General features: G+C 40.6%; 2 protein-coding genes across 2 annotated transcripts; one reads left to right on the forward strand and one right to left on the reverse strand.

Moving 5' to 3' along the window:
* Positions 1-815: 815 nt before the first annotated feature.
* Positions 816-4,587, forward strand: LOC114747547 (glycerol-3-phosphate 2-O-acyltransferase 4). The gene is made up of 3 exons (XM_028935899.1): positions 816-1,225; positions 1,374-1,686; positions 3,423-4,587. The coding sequence occupies exons 1-3, from the start codon at positions 906-908 to the stop codon at positions 4,299-4,301; spliced, it is 1,512 nt and encodes a 503-aa protein (XP_028791732.1). The 5' UTR covers positions 816-905; the 3' UTR covers positions 4,302-4,587.
* Positions 4,588-7,085: 2,498 nt separating this feature from the next.
* On the reverse strand, positions 7,086-9,044 carry LOC114747546 (cytochrome P450 86A8-like). The gene is made up of 2 exons (XM_028935898.1): positions 7,481-9,044; positions 7,086-7,446 (listed from the first exon to the last, which is right to left on the reverse strand). The coding sequence occupies exons 1-2, from the start codon at positions 9,027-9,029 to the stop codon at positions 7,436-7,438; spliced, it is 1,560 nt and encodes a 519-aa protein (XP_028791731.1). The 5' UTR covers positions 9,030-9,044; the 3' UTR covers positions 7,086-7,435.
* Between the last annotated feature and the right edge of the window lie 1,242 nt (positions 9,045-10,286).

Here is a 10,286-nt window from a genome sequence, read left to right on the forward strand (position 1 = left end):
GCCATGGTGAACCAACGAACATTAATTCACTTCACTGTGCCCTTGCCCTAAAAAGTGTCAATATTTTTTTTTAATTTCCATTTCATTTGAGGTCGCATACTATATTTTAAATTATTGCAATGAGTTTATTTAAGAGATGCCTTGTGTAACAGCATTCATTTTATTTTACAAATTTTTTAGTCAAAAATTTATAATAAAGCATTAAAAATGATCGCCACTATGAAATCATATATGATGTGATCGAAGACATGTTAATTTTGTCCCAGAAATAAATGAGGATCGAGGTATATTGGTCACATGATCATGTAAACAACCAAAATTCATGGTGTAACTTTCTTATTGTAATTTGTTAACATTTCTCAGTTTGTTTTTTAAAAAAAGCCAATGCCTTAAGAAGTTTCAAAGGTAATTTCTTATTATGGCAAAAAACAGAACAAAACAAAAGGAATGGTGATTTTCTTACATTATTATTTGTGAATATAAATTTTATCTTTTTTTCCAGCGCATAAATTTTATCCCTGAGAAACAATGTCATATAAAACTCGATATTTTCCCCCTAAATTATTTATCACTAATATATATTTTTACATGTTTCTATTTTATATGAATAATTATTAAATTTTTAAATATAAATTCTTCTTATAAGAAAACTTAAATTCTTTCATTATATTTATAAATGTTTAAAAAACGAGGGACTCCGATGTAATTTTCACCTTCACACGGCTTCACCTCATTTAAAACCCAACGTTCCCACTTGCTAATTCCTGCAACCCGCCTCACGGTTTCTCTCGCGGCAAGAGAAAACATATATACCACAGATTGCGCTGACTTTAAAGAAAGTGAGAAAGAAGAAGAAGAAGGAGAAGAAGAATAGAGTAGTTAGGGTCTGAGAATTTCGGAGAGGGATGGCGTCGGCGAAACCGAAGCGGGAGTTCCCGGCTATAGCAAAATGCAACGGCTCGACGGCGACGTCGTACGAGTCCATAGCCGCCGACCTCGACGGCACTCTTCTAATCTCCAGAAGTTCCGTGCCTTACTTCCTGCTCGTCGCCATCGAGGCTGGCAGCCTACTCAGAGGGCTCGTCCTCCTCCTGTCCCTTCCGCTTGTAATCGTCGCTTACCTCTTCATTTCGGAAGCCATCGGCATCCAAATCCTCATCTTCATCTCCTTCGCCGGAGTCAAAATCCGGGACATTGAACTCGCTTCACGGGCCGTTCTTCCTCGGTATACTCCGTTAATGTTCTTTTTTACTCTCCTTCCAAGCTCGTAGTAATGGTGGCTTTACTTTATGCACGCTTGTGTTTTCCTTTCCTTTTATATTTGAACATTTCTATATTTAGTGCTCTGAACTGGAAGTTTGTCTGTTGTGCAGGTTTTACGCTGCCGATGTGAGATCGGAAAGTTACGAGGTGTTTGATCGATGCAAAAGGAAGGTGGTGGTGACGGCAAATCCGACGGTGATGGTGGAGCCGTTCGTGAGGGATTTTCTCGGCGGTGACAAGGTTCTGGGAACAGAGATTGAAGTGAATCCAAAGACGAAGAAGGCTACGGGGTTCGTGAAGAAGCCTGGTGTGCTGGTGGGGAAACTGAAGAAGCTCGCGATTTTGAAGGAGTTCGGCGACGAGTCGCCTGATATTGGGATCGGAGACCGTGAATCGGACCACGATTTCATGGCTATTTGCAAGGTAACTTAATCCTCTGATACGCCTTGCACTTTTTATTTTTAGTTCTTCCTTTTTTTCTCCTTTTTGGTTGAGTCGCCTTACTTTTTTAATCGAGTACGTTGTGCTTTCGAAGTCACAGCACAGTCGCCTTATCGGATAATTTTAATTAGTATAATTTGCTTTTGATATCGGCTAATTTTGTTGACCGAAAAAAGATCTCTGCTAATTCTGATATAATATATCTGTTAATCACTAGAGAGGATAAATAATGAATCTTTAGAAAATAATTAACGGCAAATATTTGATATGATCAAATTCAGGCTTCTTTCTAAAGAAAACAACATGTGAATGTAAAAACAATCTATTAGTTGTAAGACAAACTAAATATGACGCGTTACATTTTACTCTGTTTGCGATCCATTTCTTTTTGTCTTTCTGGGTACAAGCGATCGATTTTCTGTTGAATAGTGTGATGTACAAATGGGATTGCTAGACTATCTTTCTTTGCTTTTTGTCCACCAATTATATCCATTGCGTGCCTCGGGCGCAATGGATGGCGTAGACGGTCAAGTTAGCTGATATATGTGAACGACCCGGGTCATTCCTTTGGATTTCGTACGCTTAAGTTCTATTGGTTTATCGGTTGTGAACAAGTATATAATCTTTTACCATTTTCTTTTAAAGGAGTCGTGATCGTCATCTTGAAATTTCTAGAAAATCATTAGCGTTCAGTTTAGTTGACTAGGCATGTGGTAATTATTATAAATTTCAGAGCTAGGTAAATCTGAAGATATTGAATAAAAGCTCTAATTAGAGCATCAACACACACCATCAATATTTTATGAGTATGACATCTTTCTCTGTTGGAATGAAAATGTAAAAAGATAAATTCGATGCATAGTCTTTCTCTTGCGGGTCATTGTCTCCAGCGATAATAGAATGAGGACTGCTTTGTCAAGTATATTCACACTGTGCATATGGGTAGAACGGTGAACCGTGTAAGCATCGCATTCATCAGAAATGAGCTAGCTAGGGGTGAAGTCGTAAGGATATATGTGTGTACCATTAGTTACTTTTCATTCTCTCTGTGGAAGATTTGTAGCGCCATCTGAGCCCAGCGGGACCCAGCGTCTTAACCATCCCCAACTAACTGCCAGCTTAGACATTTAGTGGTCCATTCATAAATAAAAGCGTCCTAATTAATGTAGTCATGGTTTGGTAACCTTCTCCTCCATAAGAAGGCCCTTCCTGCGGATATTGCGTGCTCAATGTTCAAGTACCCTACCTTTCCAATAAAAGTTCTAAATTAAGAGTGCAAAAGCAAGACACGCTTTGTAATTGTCTTCCTTTTTTCCCCCTTTATGGGATATATTTGATGCACCCTTGATCACGATATATTATTACCTTCCACTATTTATTTCATCTCAAGACTCATTTCGTTCAATTAGAACTTACACAATCAACCTTGACGTGTATTTTTCTTCATAATTGGCCACGTAATCTCAATTTTGTTCAGTTTATCGGCATATCTGATGATATATAAATTTTTATTTGACTGCTGCATATTTTCTGGGGTTGACAGCATGTATGTCTAAATTTGATTTGTCATAAAAAGTTTTTTTATTCCACAAGAGATAATTATCCACAGTCGTATATTTCTTTCGTTCATTCTTTTTATTGAAATTAAGTTTTGTTTTATGTTTAGAGACTTAAGTGTAGATCTAATTAATCCGTCATAACATGGCCAATTAATACAGGAGGGCTACATGGTGCACCCTAGCAAAACTGCCAAAGCAGTGCCATTGGAAAGTCTCAAAAGTCGCCTCATCTTCCACGACGGTCGCTTAGTGAAGCGCCCAACGCCACTTAACGCCATCTTAACCTACCTATGGCTCCCATTTGGCTTCATACTCTCCCTCATCCGCGTCTACTTCAACCTCCCTCTCCCGGAACGCATCGTTCGTTACACCTACGAACTCCTCGGCATCAGGCTCGTCATCCGTGGCAACCGCCCTCCTCCACCGTCCCCAGGCACTCCCGGCAACCTCTACGTCTGCAACCACCGCACCGCCCTCGACCCCATCGTCATCGCCATCGCCCTCGGACGCAAAGTTTCCTGCGTCACCTACAGCGTAAGTAAGCTCTCAAGGTTCCTCTCTCCAATCCCAGCCATCGCTCTGACCCGAGATCGCGCGGCCGACGCTGCACGCATCGCCGAGCTCCTCCAGAAAGGTGACCTGGTGGTGTGCCCGGAAGGGACCACGTGCCGCGAGCCTTTCTTGCTGCGTTTCTCTGCGTTGTTTGCAGAGATGAGCGACAGGATCGTGCCGGTGGCAGTAAATTGCAAGCAGAGCATGTTCTACGGGACCACTGTGCGTGGGGTCAAGTTCTGGGACCCCTACTTCTTCTTCATGAACCCAAGGCCCGTCTATGAGGTGACGTTCCTTGATCGGCTGCCGCAGGAGATGTCGTGTAAGGCCGGAGGGAAGTCGTCGATTGAGGTGGCTAATCACGTGCAGAAGGTGCTGGGTGATGTGCTGGGGTTTGAATGCACCGGCTTAACCAGGAAGGATAAGTACTTGCTGCTTGGAGGGAATGATGGCAAGGTGGAGTCCATGCACAACACCAAGAAGTGACATGTCGTTCGAATCTAATAAAGCTACTGTGCTTATTTCAGATTCATAAAGAATGGAGTCAATTGGTCCTGTACGTTGTTGCTGAACACTCGTGTAGGCGTTTTTACCCCCCCTTTTTTTCCCCCTCTTCTTGTTTTTAAAGAGTTTTAGCTGCCACTTACTACTCGCTATATTGATTGAAGTGTTCCGAATGTATTTCTAAACCTGGTAGGTTTTTTTTTTCAAAAAAAAAAAATCGGTGGATTATCGATTTATCATTGATTTGATGCGTTGCTTTAATTTGTCACTGGTCATGTGCTCTAATATTCCGTGACGAACGGGGCTATTTGTTTTGTAGTTTATTAGTTATATACATATGGACAAGTGATTTATAATCATACTCGTCTTAAATATAAAACCCTTATATATACTAATATAAGGGTCTTATATTTAAAATTGAAAGAGTATTAATTGACGAAATATAGCATATACCGGGAAAAAAGGGCAAGTATGCAAACCTAACAGAGTATGTTGCGGGTTACCCATATATAATATTGACCTTCTGATGGCTACTTCAACAGAATGAGAGATTCACAAACTACGACAGTGCTGTTTATCCCGAGTTGCGTCTTCCAGTTCGAGGGCGCCCCATTAAAACACAAAAAGAAAAAAAAAATTGTAGTCAATGTGTATAATGTTATAACAAGATCATGAGAAATTGAAGTTGGTCATATATATATAAGACTCATGTTATATATTCATCAATTTTTTAAAAAATTAACCCTACTAATATTCTCCAATAATAATCAAGTAGGAAAGAAGGAAAAGAATTAAGAAAAATATTTAGGCTGTTTCAGAAAAAAAATGATATTAACTAATTTAACTAACGTTCTTAATCTCTCAAAATTAGTTAATTACATCTTATATTAAGGATCAAATAAGTACCTTTTTTAAATTACATTTTAATTTAAAAAATCAATGATGTTATATTTGCTGTTATTTTTTTGTGTGGCTTTTCATTTTTTTCCTCATATAGCTAGATAAAACAAATAGGAAAAATTAGTTAATTGGTCTTTCAACTTTTGATTCAATTATAACTCAGTCCTTCAAGTTTAACTCGTCGCAACTCGGTTCCTAAAATTTATTATGTTTAATAATTGCACCCTTGTTGTTAGTTATCAACCTGAACGCTGTTAACAAAGTTAACAGAGTTAGTCCCCTCCTCTTCCTCCCGATCATTTCTATTTTCCCCTCATCTGCTCCTTCATTTTTCTAGAGAAATCATTCTCAGAACTAGGGCCTATCCTTCGAAGTCTTCAAGCCAAGCATGGCCCCATGATCGATCACTCTCCCTGGTAGTTCTCATCCTGCTATGTTTATAATTGATCGTTCTATTGCCATACAAGCCTCCATTCAAAATTGGACAAAAAGGGAAAATATGTGCAGCCAATCTGTATTAACATAAGAAAAAGTGAACGAATGGTGCGAGCTGATAGTTGGATTTGAACTTTGAATTAATTAATTGATAGACATTCTTTAATTTTATTTATTTTCTTATTGTTGCCTCTGCCTGTGGGCTGACCTCGCGGCTTGGGGATAGAGATGGTGTCGGCACCAATGTCAACCATAGTAATGAAGCTGGAGATAGAATTGGTGACACCAATTGCAAGCTCCTTTCTAGGTGACCCTCTTGGTGCTTTTGCAGGTGAAGGAGAAAGTTCAATGTCTCCAACCAGTGATGATCAATAATCTAATTTTGAAGATGGTGCGAGACTTTCTTTGGACAGAGCAATGTTACTGAAATCAAACCATATTCACAACATATAGCAGGATGAGAACCAAGGGAAAGAGAGATCAATCATGAGGCCATACTTGGCTTGAAGACTTTGAAAGATGGGTCCCAGTTCTGAGAATGATTTTCCCAAAAAAATGAAGGAGCCAATGAGGGGAAAACAGAAATGATCAGGAAGAAGAGGAGGGGACTAACTCTGTTAACCTTGTTAACAACATTCAGTTTGATAACTAACGGCAAAGGTGCAATTATTAAACATAATACTAAGTTGCAACGAGTTAAACTTGAAGGAATAGTTACAATTAAGTCAAAAGTTAGAGGACCAATTAACTAATTTTCCAAAACAAATATAATCCCCATGTTGCACAACGGATAAAAATTGAAAAAGGAAAAGAAAAGAAAAATGCAGCTAGATGGCAATGCACCCAAAACCAGTTTGTGAACTGGGGGGCAACACATGCAAGGCCCTGCTGCAAGTAGTGGGAGCGAAATGAATTGTTTGATTAGAAACTGAATTCATAATTGGGTCGAGTCTCTCATGTTGTTAATAACCATTCATACATGCTTGCCGGCTGTACGTAAGAGCTTTGATTCAGCAGCGGGCATGAAAAAAAGCGATCATAAAAAAATGCTTGCTGATACTTACATACAAGAATGAAAGCCTGTGGTGATTTGTTACTATTAACAGCCAGAGAGGGCATCAGTTTCTTCTTATGTTCCTCAGATAGAGAGAGAGAGAGAGTACCCTGCTCTGTTATTTCATCAGTAAACTAATAGACATGAAGTATATACCATTACCATGGAAGAGCCAGTGCTTGCCCCTTCGCCGCAAGTTGCCGTCCAGTGTCATTCCAATAACTAAGCTTAATTGGCTGAAGTAAGCGGAAGTCGGAAGATGCTCTGCTTGAATATTTGGTTTCAATTCATTTGAAAAAAAATTATTTTAATTTGACGATAAACTTATCGTCCCAAAACACAACCAGTTAATATTGTGTGTTTGAACTGTCAAAACCAGTTGGAACATTTTAATTAACAAGAAACCTATAATACAAACGAATAACTGCTAGCTTTAATTTCAACGAGCACTTACCCACAACCCACAAATTTCTCATACATTAATTTCTACAGCATGCAGTTTATGCCTTAATATCCGAACTGTTCACATGTGTGAATGAACTCGCATATGCTCTGAAAGGTCAAAAGGCCTCCACTCTTCCTCTTGATCATAGCACTTAATTAATACCCATCATCATTAACGTCCACACACACACTGTACTCATCCTGTAGCTAAAGACCAGGTCTTTGGAATTTATATACTCTTGATATGCTTAGGCGTCTATTTATGTTTTACTTGGCTAGCCAATTACCTAATACCAGTTTTCTGCGGGTCCCTTTTGTTCACCGATACTTGCCAAAACTCCCCTCAGATCCCTGTTCTGCACATAGACCCTGAGTCCATTCTTCATGAACAAAGTCAATGACATCTTTTGCTCCACCTCATGCCCTGGCACCACGGCCAGCCGGTGCCGGAGTAGCGCCGCCGCCGCAATTGACTTCATTTGTAGGTAAGCTAAATCCTTGCCCAAGCATATTCTCGGACCCGCATTGAAGGCAACAAACTTGAAGGAATCATGCATTCTGAACTTGTTGGCGTCTGATGAAAACCACCTGTCCGGCCGAAATTCCAAGCAATCATCACCCCATGTCGACCTCATCCTGCCGGCAGCATATATTGAATACGTCACCGACGATCCCGCCGGAACAAATGTGCCATCCGGCAGCGTGTCGTCCGCCACCACGTACTTTGAATCCTCCGGCACTGACGGATAGAGGCGTAGAGTCTCGCACAATGCTGCTTTGAGATAATCCAAACGGTCCACTTCATCAAAATCCAACGGCTCATCCACCCATCTCGCCACATCATCACCACGTGTCTTCATCAGAACGGTGCATATTTCTCGTAGGATTTTTTCTTCCACTGTAGGGTTCTGAATCACCAACCAGAAGAACCAGCTCAGTGCAACCGATGACGTGTCACGTCCAGCTAGGATGAAGTTCAGCGCCACGTGTCGGAGGAACTTGTCTGAGTAGGATTCCTTTTTCTTCATGAACCTCGACAGCAAATCATCGTGCGGGTTCTCATCCTTTTGCTGACTCATCAACTCGAGCTTGCGCTTGTCAATCACACTGGATAAATACTCCTCAATAAGGACAAGGCTTCGGCTTAGGCAGACCTCCATTCCGAAGCCAAGCCATTTCTTAAGCCTCCAGAACACCTCTGGCAAAATAAACCGCTGGAGCGAAGCTTCAGTGGCTCGGTCAAAAGCCAATGAGAAGCGGTTCTCCGGCAAGCTCGGCGCGCAAGTTTTTGGGTCTTTTCCGAAAGCCAAGCCGCAGATGTTGTCAAACGTGAGCCGCAACATCAAGTCTTGCAAATCAACCGGCTCGGATTTCAACTCAGCCTTCTTAAGAATCAAGCAGAGCCGATCCTTGATGGCTCGATTCAACCAGCGAGACATGGCTTGGCGCAATGTCCTGGTGGTGAATTCCAGCGCCGCCGTCTTACGCTGGAACAGCCAAGCGCTGCCGTCAGAGTTGAAAATACCATCACCAAGCAGATCATGAAAAACAGCATGCCAAGTGGGCCCCTTAGGATAATTGTCGAATCGGGTCTTGAGGATGTGCTCCAGGTTCTTCGGGTCGCAGGTGACAGTCACGAGACCTTGCTTATTTGCGAGGAAGGGGATCGCGCAGATGCGGGTCTGGTACGTGCCACCACACGCGCGGAGGTTGTCGCAGATCCAGTCATGCATGCGGTCGCAGTTCTCAATCAACCCCGGCAGACTACCCAATAGAGGCCATACACGTGGACCCCTTAGGGACCGCGACATGAATGTGAACCATATGAGGTAAGCCGTGATCGCCGTCAAAAGCAGCAATGCCGTGGACGTATCCATTTTTTCCCGCGGGAAACAAACAGAGATTTGAGGTAAATGAGGTCACCTTCAGGTTTCAGATTTTAGGAGGAAAACATAGCAATATGTGGCCACGCAAGCTAATTAGCTAACTTTGTTCCAGATTTTGGTAAGAACAGGTTGGATGAATGGTGAGTACAACGAGAGAGACAATGATTGATTAGGGAAGAATAAGAGGGGAGAGAGAGAATTATGGGTGAAGATGGAAGAGGTGGGTAGTGGCAATAGAATGAGAAGTGTTTGAGAGAAAATGAGAGATTTATAGGGAAGAAGTTTGGGTGGCAAGCAGTTATTATGGGCAGCAACCCCACCTCTTGGTTTCCAAGACTCATGAGGTGCAAGTGCATCATTATAATTTATTGAGAAGTGGTGACTGGTGAGTGACATACTGTATGTACTTTCCTGATTCTATTATTATATGTCATCAGAATTTAAAAAAAATTTAAATTTTATTAACTCCTTGTTAATAAGATACGTCAATTTTATAATTTTATTTCTATTTAATGTATATAATTTCAAAAATTAATAAATGAAGGATTAAATTAGATATTTATATAAAAATTGAGGGATTTACAATCAAGTTCTACAGAAGAGAAATAATTATCAAAAGTTTTTAATAATAACCTTAATAGCCTATAATGACAAATCTTATGGTAAGAATGATAATCTCTAGAACTTGTTTTTTAATTGTTTTCTTTACTTAGAACCTCATTGTAATTCTCCCATGAAATTTGATGGTGTAAGTTATAAATAAGGCCTAAAGAAGTTCGCTTTCTGACTTGATTTATTACGAAGAAAAAAGGCATTCCGTATCAAAGTGTGATGTTGCATGGGGCTAATATTAAATCGGCAGAGAGAAGGGAGAATCGGTTGGGTTTAGGTGAGCGACTGTTGCGGCATTTATTTGTGGGTGAACTGTCTTCTTGCCTCTGCATCAGCCTACATGCATCGCCTCCCTGCAATCTCAATAAAAAAAAGCCCAAGAAACTTATAAAATAACAGCGTTCTTCTTCCCACTCAGAGTTGACCTTCCCACACCATTAATGGCTTTAAAGATATGTATAACATAGTGTAAAATTATTATGACCCTCAGCCTCTCTGAATTAATGGCAAAGTCAAAATTACATGAAAGGTCAAAATTATGTGGGCAGGTAGGATCATGAATAGGCTGGACTTTAAGGAGCTGCAGATTGAAGGCGGTACACCAGTTTCCTGGATTTTATTTAGGCGGGGAAGGTT

The sequence above is a fragment of the Neltuma alba genome, unplaced genomic scaffold, assembly GCF_004799145.2.
Source record: "Neltuma alba isolate B1F8T4 unplaced genomic scaffold, ASM479914v2 tig00005354_pilon, whole genome shotgun sequence".
Lineage (NCBI taxonomy): Eukaryota > Viridiplantae > Streptophyta > Magnoliopsida > Fabales > Fabaceae > Neltuma > Neltuma alba.